This window comes from Berghia stephanieae, chromosome 1 (genome assembly GCF_034508935.2).
Source record: "Berghia stephanieae isolate SIO BIC M18660-M18661 chromosome 1, UCSD_Bste_1.3, whole genome shotgun sequence".
NCBI classification, from domain to species: domain Eukaryota; kingdom Metazoa; phylum Mollusca; class Gastropoda; order Nudibranchia; family Aeolidiidae; genus Berghia; species Berghia stephanieae.
Window position 1 is genome coordinate 98236397 of NC_088360.1, and position 17901 is coordinate 98254297.

At 36.0% G+C, this 17901-nt stretch overlaps 2 protein-coding genes across 3 annotated transcripts in view; one reads left to right on the forward strand and one right to left on the reverse strand.

Annotated features, from left to right (window-relative positions):
• LOC144960382 (uncharacterized) overlaps positions 1–17901 on the reverse strand; it is a 125554-nt gene that overhangs the window by 22407 nt on the left and 85246 nt on the right. The window lies entirely within an intron of this gene.
• Positions 10749–16527, forward strand: LOC144962507 (uncharacterized). 2 transcript variants are annotated; one of them, XM_078895509.1, is made up of 2 exons: positions 10749–10818; positions 15209–16527. In XM_078895509.1, the coding sequence occupies exon 2, from the start codon at positions 15308–15310 to the stop codon at positions 15902–15904; it is 597 nt and encodes a 198-aa protein (XP_078751635.1). In that variant the 5' UTR covers positions 10749–10818; positions 15209–15307; the 3' UTR covers positions 15905–16527. The 2 variants fall into 2 exon arrangements, with proteins under 2 accessions (XP_078751635.1, XP_078751636.1); XM_078895510.1 differs by having other exon boundaries at positions 10759–10807.

The window sequence follows — 17901 nt, forward strand, 5'->3', positions numbered from 1 at the left end:
ACCAACAGTTTCAACACAGTATTAATGTTGTGTGTTGACCCTCTCTCTGAAAACAATATCATCTCGGGTGGTGATATAAACAAGTGCGTTTAAAACAGTGCCAGACAAATTAAAAAGAAAAAAAATACAAGGGAAATGATATACCAACGAATAAGAACTAGAAATAACACATATAATGAACTCAAAAATCAGAAAACAATTATCTACGATAAAAATTTCTTTAAAAAGATAAGTTTTCAGCTTAGTTATGATCACTCAAATTCACATGGCGGCCGCTGATGTAATGGAAATACTCTCAAACCATTAAAAAAAATAACACAACAACGTTAAATTGAGCATATGTTTGCGCTACTTTAAGGACAATAATAGGCTAGCTTACATTCTTAAAAAATTAAAGTAGGCTGTACGGAACAATGTTAATTTCCAACTTTTTATCTTTATTTTAAGAATAGATTTATTATTTTTGTTGTGCGCATGGCTATAGTTTCGCAAAGTAACGTACACTAAAATGTCACATTTCAGGCATTTTTAACGTTAAAGTCACGTTTCGGCTTCTAGTTGATTGCGACGAAATACCGTCTTAAATTTTAAGCTTTAAGCTTGAGCATTTGTATGCCGCAATATCCACTAAACGCGCTCAAAGGGCTTTACAAGGGGTTCCAAGCCAACAGTAACGCGTAGTTGGAGGTGCGTGTGTCCAGGAGAAGGAAGAACCTTGTCTGGACGCCGGTTTGGATCATTCTTGGTCTGACTACTCATCTTCAGCTAGTCCAGAAGGATTGGATCTAGGCTGGTATCACTTTCAGGGTCGTGCAAGAATTGACGAAGCCACATATAACACTCCCATAAAAATAATCATAAAGGGGGCACCGCCAACAACAAGACTCAAATCGAGAAGACCTTTCCACCTAACGAAAATGGCAGTGTGGAAGAAAACTGGACAGAAATGTGGAACAAGGAAACACCCTAAAAGATCCAACTAAAAGAATGCCTGCAATTCAACAACGCCAAGAAATACTGGATTCCTCAAATCGCCTCTTCAAAGGACATGGCAGAACTACATCAAATATGTGCAGATGGAAACTTTGGAATAGTGATGCCTGCCGGAAATGTCAGGCAGCCCCAGAGACCAGCGATCACATTGTCCTCCACTGTCGAGTAACTAAACTTGATGGTGGCTATGAAACCGTCCTTAGGGGGGAGGAAGACTTTCGAAGCTGGGTTGACGAAACGAATTTGGAGGTGTAGCCATACGCTACTACTAGTAGTAAAACGTAACATTGTGGGCGAGATATGACGCCTGTAAGGCGATATTACTATTTTTTTCGACAGAGACAACGTTGTTAATGGCCAGATACTCAATTTAAACCCGAGTAAGTGAGGAGATAATGTGAGTCAAGAGCCTTTTCCAAGGACTCAACTATGCGCCGCTCAGAGTGGGACTTGAACTTTGGACCTCCCGGTTTGAAAGCGAGTGCCATACCACTAGACCACATTGTCGGGAATAGCCGTTGCCAAGCGATGAGTCACATGATGTGAGTTTGGTTGTTTGTTTTTTTGTTTTTGTTTTTGTTTTTTTTTTCTGTTTTTTTTTTTTAAACTTCATCCTATCTAATTGCATAATTTGGATGTCAGACAAGTGAATGATGTGCACTTAGTAAAGCACGGCCCTTGAGAATGTATTGAAGATATTGATACTATGCACTTGGCTAAGAAGCTCTCAACATTGCCATCAGGAAGTATAACGGACCAACACACAAAACAATATCTAACCATGAACTTGTATAGATAGAATGAAGATGACGTCACTCGGGTATTTGTTATTGTTTTGTTGTTTTGTTTTTTTTGCCACCCGGGTTTATGAGTAATTATCACTAAACTGTATGAACCAGACTAAAAACACATAGTTTTGTGTGTCTGTCAATTATACATCCGGATGGCAATATTGTGAGCTTCTCAACCAAGCGCATACTATCTATAGAGAGGATGCGCTTGACTAAGAAGCTCATAACATTGCCATCCGGAAGCATAACGGACCAACACACAAAGGGTAACCTTGAACGTTTATAGTCTGATTAATACAGTTTAGTGAGAATTACTCATAAACGCGGATGACAAACAACAATAACAAAGACACGAAAGACGTCAACTTCATTCTATCTATAGTCTGGTTCATACAGTTTATTGAGAAGTACTCATAAACGTGAATGGAAACAATCAATAACAAAGATCTGAGTGACGTCATCTTCGTTCTATCTATAGATATAAGGAAGTTGACGGCACTCAGGTAGGTTATTGTTATTGGGTTTTATTTTGGGTTTTTTGCCATCCGTGTTTATGAGTAATTCTCACTAAACTGTATTACACCATAGCCATCGTTATGTTATAGATAGAATGCACTTGGCCAAGAAGTTCACAACATTGCCATCCGGAAGTATAACGGACCAACACACAAACTCTGTGTAACCATGAATTTTTATAGTCTGGTTAATAGATAGTATGCAGATGACGTCACTCAGGTCTTTGTTATTGTTTTTTGACTCCGCGTTTATGAGTAATGCTCACTGAACTGTATTAACCCGACTATAAACGTTCATGGATACACACAGTTTTGTGTGTTGGTCCGTTATACTTCCGGATGGCAATGTTATGAGCTTCTTAGCCAAACGCATACTATCCATACAGTTTAGTGAGAACAGCTCACAAACGCGGATGGCAAAAACAATAACAAAGGCCTGAGTGACGTCATCTTCGAACTATCTATAGCCTGATACTGAAATCCAAAAGGACTGGCACTTTGACGTCATTATTTGGTTTTTGCACCGCCTAGTGAGTTGTCGTTAGTAGAGCTCATGAAAACAAGTTATTTCATTGGTTGAACTATTGAATACAACTCACGATTTGTTTTCTTTTGTGGCAAAAGACTGGCATTTTGACGTCATTTTTTGGTCAGTATCAGGCCATAACTTTACGAAGGCCACGATTAAACCAGACTATAAACGTTCAAGGTAACACATAGTTTTGTGTGTTGGTCCGTTATTCTTCCGGATGGCAATGTTGTTGTGAGTTTTTTAGCCAAGCGCACAGTATCTCTTACAATAAACATCCATAAAATGGGCATGATCTATAGATAGTTCAAAGATGACGTCACTCACGTCTTTGTTGACGTTTTTTGCCATCCGCGTTTATGAGTAATGCTCACTAAACTGTATTTACCCGACTATAAACGTTCATGGATACACACATTTTGTGTGCTGGTCCGTTATACTTCCGGATGACAATGTTATGAGCTTCTTAGCCAAGAGCATACTATCAATATTACCATTCCATGTGCTCGAGGTCATTGGTCACATTGAAATATGTGCTCAAAGTGACCCACATAGTGAAAAGTGCTCACAGTTTTTGAAATATCTAACATCACGATTGGTCAATTGATTCAGCTTGACACATGTGTATGTTTACAACTTTCATGAAAAAAGCAGCTTGCTTATATTTCTGAGGAAATATCCATTAGTTGTTCAGCAACAGACCATGTGATTGATGACTTGGTTGTACGAAAACATGAATATAGATCGCTCCCATTTATGTCCTTGTTACAAGTGCGAAGAGCTTGCAGACTAGACAAGTAACTTTTGAAAACCCGGATCTTTATCATAATCACGCGCATGTCATCAATAGAATTGCTTGTACGAACCAGGATGCGTAACTGATATCTTGAAATTATTGCAGTGAAAAACACTGGAGAGTCAAAAAATATTTTTAAACTGAGATTTTATATTGCGCAATATCTACTAAACATGCTCAAAGCGCTTTACAAGGGGTCCCTGGCCAACAGCAATGTTTAACATTTAGGACGGGGCATGCTGGCTGTTAGGCGATATTACATTTTTTTACCGACAGAGTCAACGCTGTTAACGGATAGGTACTCATTTTACACCCGAGTACGGTGAGAGAATGTGAGTAAAGAGCCTTTCCAAGGATTCAACTGTGCGTCGAGAGAGGCTCGAACCCAGGACCTTTCGATCCGAAAGCGAGTGTCATATCATTTGACCACATAGCCGCACAAAAAAAAAAAAGAATCACCTACACCTCTTCCACATAACAGTGAAACAAAACAGCAGTAATTCTACCACAATATTTTACAAAACAACACTGTGCATTTACAAGAAAAAGACACTTAGATAACCACGCCTCTCGGACAGTCGTCATGGTGTAAACAATGGCAGTGATTGGTCAACGTAGCCAGCTACACAAGTTTAACTATCGCATATTACAGACCTGGTGATGCGCTTGAATATTACAGACCCGGAGATGTGCTTGAATATTACAGACCCGGAGATGTGCTTGAATATTACAGACCCGGAGATGTGCTTGAATATTACAGACCAGTGATGTGCTTGAATATTACAGACCCGGTGATGTGCTTGAATATTACAGACCCGGAGATGTGCTTGGATATTACAGAACCGGTGATGTGCTTGAATAGTATTACAGACCCGGCGTTTGTTGTCGATTGATGTCAAATATATTTCAAAAGTTACGTTTGGAAGCTAAATTATTCCGTCTTTCAGTCTTCTTCCAGAATATACCTAGGTTGTCCACAGATTCGTTTAATACTAATTTTCAAAATGCTTGCTCGGAAAAAAAATCAGAGGAAAATTTTCTTTTCTTTTTTTTTCTTTGTTCAGCATTATTCATGACTACGAAGCAGAACCAAGGCGCCGGCTCTATGCTCAGATCATTACACTGGCTGCCTGTTTAAGCTACAATAATTGAATATAATATTGCGCTTTTTTTTGTCTCAACGCACTGAATTCCCGATCTCCAAGCTACATACAAGAACGTGTCCTCTAGTCTCAAATTCGTCAGCTTAGGCCATCGGAGATCCAGCTACTAAAAGTACCCAAAAAACACAGATTAGTAATGTCGGCGAAAGACTAGATCTTTTTATAAAGCAGGACCTTCCATTTGGAACTCGCTCCCTTTGTTAGTAAGGATCGCGAGCTGCGTCAACGATTTTAAGAAAAACTGAAAACTTATCTTTTCCAGAAATTATTATCATAGGCGTTTTCTTCTCGATTAGTTAAAAACATGTTTTATTTTTAGATCTCATTCGTTGAATGTCACTTTTCATGTTATTTGGAAATATTTGTCTACTTAGTGAGTGCAACTGTTGTATGGGTGTTTTGGCACGGTTTGTGTACGTTTATAGTCTGTTAAGTGTAAAGTGCTTTGAGATTTTGGCATATAGCGCTATAGAACGATTACTTTATAATTCATATTTGCTAAAGGGATATCGGCACTTGAAATTTCCCAAGAAATCGGGGCTCTATCAAAATGTCAACGACAAAAATAAAATACAGGAACAAGAATACTGACTAACGCTGTAGAATATCAAAGTCGACGTGCACTTATTTGCAGGTCTGATAATCCAATTCAGTATGGGCTCGGTGTTGTAATGGAAATCGAAAAAAAGAAAAAATGACGCAAAATATTGTCCATTACAACAATGTAAACTAGACCCATAATTTCGTTCGGATGTCAGACCTGCAAAAATGTACATGTCGGTCAACGTCATTACAATGACAGTGATAGACTGTTTTAAAAATGTATTCTAGAATATTAACTTTTATATTTAATCATTTAAAATGACCTCATCTTTATAATTATTTTGTTGATTGAATTACTTTGCGAAAGGTTTTTTTTTCCCTGCAGCGTGGCAATGAATGCCAACAATGATTCTTCTTCTTCTTCAAGTACCAAGTCTGTGCTAGACATGGGTGATCAGGGTACGCTATTCATCTCTCTGATCAGATAACCTCAGAAAACTAATATTACTCTTTCTTTGTCACCCAGCTGTTCAAACTATTCAAATATGTTTTTCTTGGTCTACCGTTACTCTTTTTACCTTCTATCTTTCCCGTGAGAACAAGATGTTCAATACATTTATGTCGATTTAGGTGCCCTAAAAATTGAATTTGTCCAATAATGATAACAACATAAATATAACTGTCTTCATTTTTAACCTACAAACTACAAGTTCTAGCTTTAAAAATGCTTTCGATATTAAACAAATCAGACAAAAAACGTATCTTTTTCATTTCAATCCTTTAATTAAAACCTTGTATTGATGCTTGTTAAAACTTGCATCAAAAAGGTTATTAATATAACTCATGAAATTTAAAAATTCGGTAATAAAAGACTTTCAATGATTATCTGTTGTATAATCCTCATTCAAAGGGGGCACAATATTTCGTTTAATATACGATTCTTTCATCTCTTTGTATTTATCAAACGAGTTATTTTTATCGTGCCCAATAACACAACGAGCTTGCGAATATGTGTTATAGCACGATAAAAATGTATAACGAGTTTGATAAATACAAAAACATGAAAGAATACGTGTATTCTACCTCTTCAAGAAAGATTATAAGATGTGTTGTAACCAAATGGTATGGTATTCCTACTCGTTTGATTCAAAAGAGTTTAAAACACAAATTTCGTTTGTTGATTGCGAGTCCAGCCCAAAGAATTAAACGAATGAGAATACGTACGGAGCCTAAAAAGTGTCCACCAATGAAAGCATTCAGTGCCATTTTGTCTTAGGCTGGGAATGTAAACATTACCATTCATTCGGTCTCTATGTCAACATAACGACTCAACAAAAACAACAAACAATATCAAAATCCACAATAAAATGGTTCAGAACTGTTGCGTATATTTATGCCACAATAAAGCTGTCAAAAATTGAAGTCAGAGAATGTGTGTAATCGTGTATTATAATGTGTTTTCGAAACACCACATCATCACTGTCACTCCTACTACAACCACCATCACCACTTCATCACTACCACAACTACTACAACCACCACCACTACATCATTATCACTACCACTACACCACTACCACATCATCATCACTACTACAACCACCACCACTCCATCATCATCACTACCACTACTACTACAACCATCACTCCCACCACTATTACAACAATCGCCACCACATCATCATCACTACCTCTACTACCACAACTGCAATCATCGCCACCACCACCAACACATCATCATCACTACCACTCCTCCTACAATTACAACCACGACCACCACATCATCATCAATCCACTACTAGTACAATCACCAACACCACATCATCCTCACTACCACCAGTAATACAATCACTAACATTAGGTTTTGGGCTTTACTTCATTTGAAGTAAGGAAACTTCGAAATTGTATTTGGCATTGTGTTTATATATCATAATATAATTCTAATCAGTTATCTATTTAGAACTAGATACTATACAATATCAATGCCAAATACCATCCCAATTCCCTTTTCTTGTGTGCGGGAATTCCTCTTTCGGCATTGAAATTCCTACGAGTGGTGTTTGAAATTCCTGTGAGCCAAATTTAAAGTTTGCGTCTCTGTGCTATGATGACGCAGTGAGTGTGAGAGAGTCATCACTATACACAGAAACAACAGAAACAATTTTAAAACATGACTATGACACGCAACCACTCACACACGAGGCTATACTATTTATCATTTTCTCTATATTATAGAACAGGACAATACAAACAATAGCTTGACTCTCTCTACACTTCGCATTGATGTTTGTCGTCTGACGAGTTCAACTCTCGGTCAACCTGTCAATATTCCTTTTAGCCTAGGACGTAATCATTAATAGAATGTTGTGTGGTTTTGACCGTGAAGAAAACCTTAAGAAGTCACATTTATATTATTTTAGAGACATCGTTTTGAATAATTTTGAGTTAAACGAGCGAGCAGGAAGTTATTTTCTTAAATTTCATGAACGGCCGATCAGCGCTTGTTTACTATAGTAACGTAATTCCTAGCCCAAGTCAAAATGGCGGATGGTTTTCTCATCGAAGCCGCAGGTTGGCTCACAGACTAGGAAGAGAACCGTACGGTTTCCATTGGGTAAATTCCTTGGTCCAGCCTTACTAATCAATTTATGTGCGTTGAGACATTGACGCAACCATTATATACAAGATCTCGTGGTCCAGGCCACAAGGCTTTTGGTGTTACACAACCACTCATCACTTTCGGTCAACTGTGTTCTTTGATGTTACACAACATACACCGCCTTTCTGAAGGCTCTCAAACGAAATGCAGCATCGGTAGTACCGAGATCTCGTTTATGACGACGAGATGTGACGTAAGAGGTTAGATCCGGGCCTTTTTCCCCTCTCGTTTCTCGTCTGTCTAAACGCTCGAATGTACTGAAAAACCAGTTCGATCCAAACTCATCTCAGTTTGGCTGATGTGTCTGGCATAACCTTGTGATGCAAGTAAAGCACTCGCAAGTTGGCCCAAATCTCAATACGCGAATTGATAGAGACAATAATTTGTCATCATCTAAGTTTGGTAAGTTACTCAGTAATGTGTGTTTGTTATGATTATTATCATTATCATTTCACCGTATTTATTATTATCATTATTATTATCACCATCATTAATATTGACATCATCATAATAATGATAATAATAATAATAATAATAATAATTATTATTATTAATATTATTATTATTATTATTATTATTATTATTATTATTATTATTATTATTATTAACATTATTATTATCATTATTACTATCATTATTATTATTATTATTATTATTATTATTATTATTATTATTATTATTATTATTATTATTGTTATCATCATCATCGTTACCATTATTTTTGTAGCTGTTATAATAATAGTAATAATACTGATAATAATAAAAACAATAATAATAATAATAATAATAATAATAATAATAATAATAATAATAATAATAACAATAACAATAATAATAATAATAATAATAATAATAATAATATATAATAATAATAATAATAATAATAATAAATAATAATAATAATAATAATAATAATAATAATAATACTAATACTAATAATAATAATAATAATAATAATAATAATAATAATAATAATGATGATGATGATGATGATGATGATTATGATGATGATGATGATGATGATGATGATGATGATGATGATGATGATGATGATATGATGATAATATTATTAATAATATAGATATATATTAATAATAATAATAATAATTTTTCCTTCTTCTTCTTCTTTTCTTCTTCTTCTTCTTCTTCTTATTATTATTATTATTATTATTATTATTATTATTATTATTATTATTATTATTATTATTATTATTATTATTATTATTATTATTTATTTATTTATTTATTTTTTTTTACTTTCATCAGTTACAAGCTACAAATAGGGGGGAAAAACAAGAAAAAGAAATAACAAAATAACAAACAAAAAATGAAGAAATCTCATCTGGCCATCCTTCTCGGAGCAGTCGTAATTTGCATTGCGATCACCGTAACAGACGCTCGTAAGAGAAATAAATCGAAGTCCAGTCGCCGACACGGAGATGAAAATGACAAAAACACAATTGAGTCATTGGAAAAGAGTCTGAGCTCCACATGTTATTATTTTTATACCGAACAAATTGAGGAAGATCTGTCGGGCAATCGAGAAAAAGATTGCACTGCCTTCTCAACTGATGTCGTCAAACAGAACGCCATAAAGACCGTATGCACTGAGGATGAATACAAAATGATGGAGGATTCTATCTGCAGTGCCGTCACCGTTTGGATTTCGTGGGCTTTGATGTTTGTGTGCCTTCTGGTCCAAAAATTGAGTCACTGAAACACATAATGTATCCTAACTCTTCAAGACGGTGTTGTGCAGGTTTAAATAAGATACGTAAAACTAAATTTTAAGCAAGCCTTAATATTGAACTCTTTGTAAGATTCGGTTGAGACGCGCTTTTCTTTTGTAAAATATGAACTGGTGAAGAGATAAGAAATTAAAAATGAGTGATTATGTTGTTTTGAGTATAGATTCCAGTTTCATTACATCGTCATTCCGACATAATACCGTTTTGAGAAGTTGGATCACATATGTGACTTTATCCTCTTTTAATAGTAGTATGAAAAATTAGGATTCAGGTACTGATGTAAGATAGATATCTTAAAAGATGCATATTAAAAACAAACAAAAAAAAATAAATAAAAGTTGAAATCAAATAAAAAACAAAATGCTTTATTTCTATAATATGAAAATTTGTGAGTTTTTTCATTTGTTTTTTTTATTTTTTTTTTCTTGTGTTTTTATTTTGACAAATAAATTAAATTCCCTCAATGTTAGCGATATTTTGTTTATACCGAATAGTATAATTGGTATGATCTTGCAAGGAAATAATGGAGAATTCCAAATGGCTTGTGTTTTGGTGAGGAAGAAACTAACGAAAATAAGTTAAGATCAGTAATTTCACACTTTAAAAAAACGGAACATATTAACCATATTTAAATCGTTAGAAGTAAGTCCCATGAGGAAGATCAAAGGCCGAGAAGTGTTATATTTGTGTACTGATTGACTTACGAGCCATATTTATTTTAATTCAATATAGTTTAGTAATACTTTGACTGACTCACTTGGCATTTTAGCTTACGGGAGATGCACACATCGGTTACGTTTAATGGCCTGTCAGGAGCAACAAAAGCAAAGTAGAAGAAGAAGAAGAAGAAGAAAAAGAAGAAGAAGAAGAAGAAGAAGAAGAAGAAGAAGAAGAAGAAGAAGAAGAAGAAGAAGAAGAAGAAGAAGAAGAAGAAGAAGAAGAAGAAGAATTATGAGTTGCACCAAAAAAAAAATAATATCCAAAAAACCGGATGCACTAAAAAGCATTGAGTAAACACCGAAGCAGCTTCTGAGCAATAATAAGAATTGCATCTACTTCAGAGTTATAGAGGTACGCAACAAGTGAGTAACTTTTAAAAAATTAATGCTTAACCAAGTTCGTAGCATATTTTGCGTTTATCAAGGCTTTCTTGGATAAACCCAACTTCTTCATCTTTGCCCCGACAATAGACATGCTATAAACTGAAGTTTTGGAAAGAGAGGATGAACAACATCCTTGTCCGAGCGAGTGATTATCAACATTGGTTCGAACGTTTCAAATTGGGGGAGGCCTCCCGAAAGCTCCTCGTGCTAAGGGAAACAACCCAAATATTCCATCAACTAACCCTAAGAAAATATAAAACCTTTAACTAACCCCAATAGGAAAAACAAACACCCTAGCACCTTTACTAAGACCAATAACTAACCCTAACAGAAAAAATATCTTCCAACCTCGAGCTAACACGAATAGAAAAAAAAACAACAATCTAGGATTGCTTTTCAATATTTCACAAAACAAAATGGAAGATGAAAGTTGGTTCTAGAGGCAAAAAGATCAATATCTAGGGTGCCAAACTTGTCACAGAGTTTATTAAATTCATTTAGATTAAGCATCCATTCAGTATGAACTGATAGTGTACGAATATATGTATCATCTGTGTTATTGTACACCCCAGGGATATGACACGATGATATCCAGATGCCTCTATTTTTTCCCTATTAAATTAAGTCTCTAGAGATATCATTGCATATATATATATATATATATATATATATATATATATATATATATATATATATATATATATATATATATATATATATATATATAGTTGTGGGTACCGCCAATAATGTTAATGTATGACATAGCTGTCATATTATCAACATCTACTCATAAATGGCAATTTAATATAGATTTGCATAGTGACTGAAGCCCTAGGGATACTGCTTTAATTTCCAATACATTGATATGGTCTTCCCGTTCTTCTGTCCACAAGACATGTGTGACAATACCATTGGTTTTCCTTTTAAGGGTTTTATGGCCGTTGCAACACATTAGGTTTAATCAGCGCCAATAAAAAGGACGAAAATGGGATAGTATATAGTTCTAGAAATACAGTTAAAGCACCCATGAAAATGTCAAATGAGTTCACCACAAACCATAAATGAGACATTTCCTGGGCAGGAAAGAGGATTGACTTTTCTGACATTTCAAAACCTAAAAACTCGACAACAGAGGAAGAATAAAGTAAATTCTTCAAAAGAGGAGCCTTGAATATAAAAAATCATCGATGTACAATCTACATACAATCCCTATGGAATGAAGATGGGCAACTATATCTAAATGAAGAATATTCCTGGATGAATACCGCCCATATTGTTAATGTATGACATAGCTGTCATATTATCAACATCAACTCATGAATGGAAATTTAATATAGATTTGCATAGTGACTGAAGCCCTAGGAATACTGCTTTAATTTCCAACACATTGATATGGTCTTCCCGTTATTCTGTCCACAAGACATGTGTGACAATACCATTGGTTTTCCTTTTAAGGGTTTTATGGCCGTTGCAACACATTAGGTCATATCAGCGCCAATAAAAAGGAAGAAAATGGGATAGTTTATAGTTCTAGAAATACAGTTAGAGCACCCAAGAAAAGCTAAGACAAAGGGGAATTTGTTCAAATAGGTAACAGATGTAGATTTCAAGAGCTCACTATCAAAGTACTTAGTGATCATCTAAAAGTCTCATTCAGACACAAACACACGTCCCAACTAAGATTTTGCGTCCCACTCAAATGTTTACCAATCATATAATATCATATGTAAACAAAACACTACAGTGCATAACAAGGATATGATTTACAAGACAAAGAATGTCATCTCCTAAAACTCTGTACATTTGACTGTTTCCCTCCCAGCTTGGGTATCCGGCCATTGCCAGGACAAAACCAAACCAAGTAATCTCATTCCAAGACAAAGACAGAAAGCATGTTGGAAAACAGATATATGGGGATAGAAGGCACAATAAGTGCCTCCCTGCCCGCTATGGGAGGTAAGGAACATCACCCAAGACAATACCATTCACAACAGCCCCATACCCTATTCCTGAGGCATCAGATCTCATAACACAACAAGGATTGTCATGACGAAGTCGTTCCTTTCTGTAAACCCCTTCAACTTTCCACAACTCTTTGAAAGAAAGATCTGACATTTGAATAATTCTATCGAAGGCAAAGGGCTTTAAATTTTTGACACTCCAAAAAAGGCCCATAATCCACTGCAGGAAATGATGCAATTGATACTCAAATTATCCTGGGAAATTCTAAAAGTTATAAGTGGTTTAAGAGTGACAATCAAATTGAAGAGAATAGTGCTAAAAGTTTTGAAAAAATGGAGGGTGAAGTTTGGATTAGGCTATAGAGAATATATAAAAAATAAAATTGCAGTATTGAGATAGGGGACGACCTAGTTTGTGTTTATCATGAACAAAATTGGTGAGTGTCTGGTGAGTGTCTGGTGAGTGTCTGGTGAATGAACTGAGATGATTGTGCTTTAAGTTTATCACTGATTAGCAAAAAATATGAAAATGTGGCTTAAGTAATTTTAGTATTGGAGTCTACAATTGATAATGTGATCTCTTTTTTCTCTCTAGATATTTCAAATAAATATTAATACTAGTTTAGCTTTTATAAAAACCAATATCCACTTAACGTGCTCAAAGCGTTTTACAATGGTCCCTGACCAACAGCAACACTAACATGTAGAACGAACGAAACATACGCCTGTTAGGCGATATTATAATTTTTTTCCCGACATAGACAACGCTGTTAACGGTACTAATTTTACACCTGAGTCCGGTAAGAGAATGTGATTAAAGAGGCTTTTTCAAGGACTCAACTATTCGCCGAGCGAGGCTGGAACCCAGGACATTCCGATTCGAAAGCGAGTGACAACATAACCGCATAAAGAACCTAGCATGTCTAATGAGTTCACCACAAACCATAAATGAGACATTTCCTGGGAAGGAAGGAGGATCGACTTTTCTGCCATCTCAAATCCTAAAAACTCGACAATAGAGGAAGTATAACGTAAATTAGTTTCCCATTCTTTAAAAGAGGAGCCTTGAATATAAAAATCATCGATGTACAATCTACATACAATCCCTATGGAATGAAGATGGGCAACTATATCTAAATGACGGATTTAAGTTAATATAATAATAATATTTCTCCCTGGTTTTATGCCCGGATGAAGCGGGCGTCCAGGTCCAGAATTCTGGAGTACCTGTTTCTAAAGCGTGAAACGGATATTAGTCCACCCCTCCTTTAGGAAACCGTTTCGTTGAATAATGCTTTGAATACGTTTAATAAAAATTTTATTCAACGATTGCAGAATATTTATTGGTGTGAAATTAGGTGTAAACGACAGCTGATTGACAAATATTGTTATAAATAATCTTTTGGTGCGCATGAATACAAATCTAACGTTTTTAGATTTGGGTCCAATTGGCATTCATGTAGAAGGAGAAAAACACAAATTATGGCACACATAAGTATTAATAGCATATCATTTGGTTACAAAATATCTAAAAATCTTACATGGAGGGGTCGAATAAACGTATTCTTTCATTGATTTGTATTTATTAAACTCGTTATATTTCTATCGTGAAATATCACATACTCGCAGGTTGTTGTATTATTGGGCACGATAAAAATAACTCGTTTAATAAATACAAAAGGTTGAAAGAATATTATTATAGCGATTGTTTACCACCCTTGAATAGGACACTAGTCTATCGCAAGGTACTTTCCGCTAGACCTAAGAGTCCTGCTACCTAATCACTGCTGGGTGGAAAGATTACTTATATGGCTAATCGCCTCTAAAGAGTTCTATATTGGGATGACTTAGATAGTAAAATGTAGGGCGGGACACGACGCCTATTAGGCGACAGAGGCAACCCTGTTATTGCATATAAAAGGAAAATATTGTTTCTTGAAGTTTGCAGTAATAAAAAACAATGACAAACTAGAGTTGAAGATACAATCATTGAGCAATTAAAACGAATAAACATAGCAATGATTAAATTGTTATACTCATTGAAGGTGAAGGAGTGGAAAAGAGAGATGATTTACAAGGAAAAAGATATCAGAAGGAAGAGAAGGGGGAGGAGGAAGAAGTAACGAGGAGTAGGAGGTGGAAGAGGAGGAGGAGGAAGAGGAGGAGGAGAAAGAGAAGGGGGAGGAGGAGAGGAGGTAGACGAGGAGAAGGAGGAGGAAGAGGAGGAGGAGGGAGAGGAGGAGGAGGAGGAGGAAGAGGAGGACGACGTCGACGAGATGAAAGAGAGGGAAAAGGGTAAGGGAAAGAAGGAAGACGGGTCTCTGACAAATTTCATTGTATGCTTTTGAGCAAAAGAAGATTCACAACCAATGTATCTCTCTCTCTACCTCTTTCTTTCATCCTTACAGCATCCTGTCCGCTACTCGGCGTCTGAAAATCGAGGACTTCAAGTTCCACCTGACTTGAATTCGTTGTTTTAAAAAAAATAATTAAATCTTCAATGTAGGATGGATAGATTCCGTGGTGCCATATTCCTAAGCGTAACAAGCCTCTTATTCATCGTAATTTCCAGCAACGACAACGATGGGGACACTTTCAAGCCAAAGAGTTTGGATTACAATCCCAGCGTATTGAAGGAACTGAGGGAGTTCTACTCTTCCACCAGCGACAAATGTAAAGTGATCGTCAAGGAGTTCGAAATGGAGAGGAAATCAATGCAGAAAGATTGCGCGTTAGCCAAGAAGATTGACCCAGACGATATGGCTAGAAGATATAACTGCTATGAATTTGCGACGATGAGAGGTATAATTTGTGGAGGGACTACATCATCAACGCCACAGCCAAAACTGGAGAGCATACTTTTCGACTTTGGCAGACTCTCCGGCACGTGCGCGAGTCTCAGCACTCAACTCTCATCTTTGAGCAAAGATCAGAAATCAATCGCCTGCAAAGAAATGATTAGGACTAAATCCAAATTGAGGGGGCGAGATGGGTGTTCCAAAAAGGACTACAACGATATAAAAGTATCTGTTTGTGGTGTCGCACACATTTCCACTACCTTATTTTTACTTATCGGCTGTCTTTTGTTCCATGGCTTAAAGTAGTAGTAAGCTTCGCAGTCCGAATGACGCTTGCTGAGAATTGTGTGATTCAGTCATGGTCGATAAGTATAGCTGCTCTCTCCATCCATGTTGGTAATTGTTTCCATTAGTCACGGTCCTGGGCCACAGTTTTGAGGCTGCGAAGATATTGTTGTGATTTTAGTACAGAGGGCACTGCCGTATTTCTTAGTTCTTCAGAGATTAATTCGGCCTCATCTGAATCCAGAAATTTCTGATATGTAGACAGATCCTGGTGCAGGGTAGTTACTATTGATGTTGGTGGTCTCCCTACATTTTTGTTGCCACGAAGGAAATATTCTGACATTGCAGTATGGGCTGGAATGGCTTAAAGATTGGAAAATACTATGATACGTGATTGAACCTCTCAAAACGGTAATATGTTGAAAAAAATTAAAAAAAAAAAAATAAAAAATTAATGATTAAAAATAAAACAGGGATCCCCTTTGCTAAACTTATAAAGTCTGAAAATGTTTCTTGTAAATAGTCGGGAGCGGACTCTCAGCAGTTGAATGTAGCAAAAAGCATGCAATAGAGAAGAGTGGCGCACCATTTCAAGGCGACTTCTACCTAAGAGATGGCAATGGAAGTAAGTAAATAAAGAGCAACTATGAAAATATTTCGTACAAAGCTTCTCTCTATCATATGATATCACTCTTAAATCATAGAAAAAGATAACATATCTATCGAGGTTCCCCTCAAATATTGCCTTTAAACAAACAGTACTTTCATCTTTAAAAAACCCAACTCATGAGCCGGAAGATTTCAGCACAGCCACTCTTCCGACTTTAGTCGGAAAAACAGGATCCCTAATAAAACTATTTTTTTAAAAAATTATAAATAGTATGCACTTGGCTAAGAAGCTGATCCCTAATAAAACTATTTTTTAAAAAAAATTATAAATAGTATGCACTTGGCTAAGAAGCTCACAACATTGCCATCGGAAGTATAGCGGGCCAACACACAAAACTATGTGTACCATGAACTTTCATAGTCTGGTTAATACAGTTTAGTGAGAATTACTCATAAACGCGGGTGGCAAAAAAACAATAACAAAGACCGAAGTGTCACTTCAAAAAAATAGCTAAGACTTTAATTACGTGCGGCTATGTGTCTTCTAGCATGACACTCGCTTTCGGTTCATTTTTAAGGGTTTTACGGCGCCTTCAACACATTTAGGTTATATCAGCGCCAGTAAAAAGGAAGAAAATGGGATAGTAAAAAGTTCTAGAATTACAATTAAAGCACCCAAGAAAAAGTAAGACATAGGGGAACTGGGAACAAATAGGGATCAGATGTAGATTCCAAGAGCATACCACCAATGTACTTAGTTTGAGATCCCCTATAGATAGTATGCGCTTGGCTGAGAAGCTTATAACATTGCCATCCGGAAGTATAACGGATCAGCACACAAAACTGTGTGTATCCATGAACTTTTATAGTCATTTTAATACAGTTTAGTGAACATTACTCATAAACGCGGATGGCAAAAAACAATAACAAAGGCGAGAGTGACGTCATCTTCGAACTATCTATAAGTCTCATCCGGACACAAGCACAAAATCCAACAAAGAGGAATACACTCAAATGCTTACATTATACATTCAAAATAAATATAATAATACATTACAGAGAGATGATTTACAAGGAAAAAATCTCATCTCCCAATAGATAGTATGCAGATGACGTCACTCAGGCCTTTGTTATTGTTTTTGCCATCCGCGTTTGTGAGTTGTTCTCACTAAACTGTATTAACCAGACTATAAAAGTTCATGGTTACACAGAGTTTGTGTGTTGGTCCGTTATACTTCCGGATGGCAATGTTGTGAACTCCTTGGCCAAGCGCATTCTATCTATACAATAACTATGCATTTGACTGTGTCCCACCCAGTTAGGACTCCGGCCAGGGCCAGGGCAAAACCAAGTAATCTCATTCCAAGACAAAGACAGAGAGCATGTTGGAAAACAGATATATAAGGGGA

Coding starts and splice junctions, on each gene's coding strand:
- LOC144962507 (XM_078895509.1), top strand. CDS start 15,308: ATGGATAGATTCCGTGGTGCCATATTCCTAAGCGTAACAAGCCTCTTA.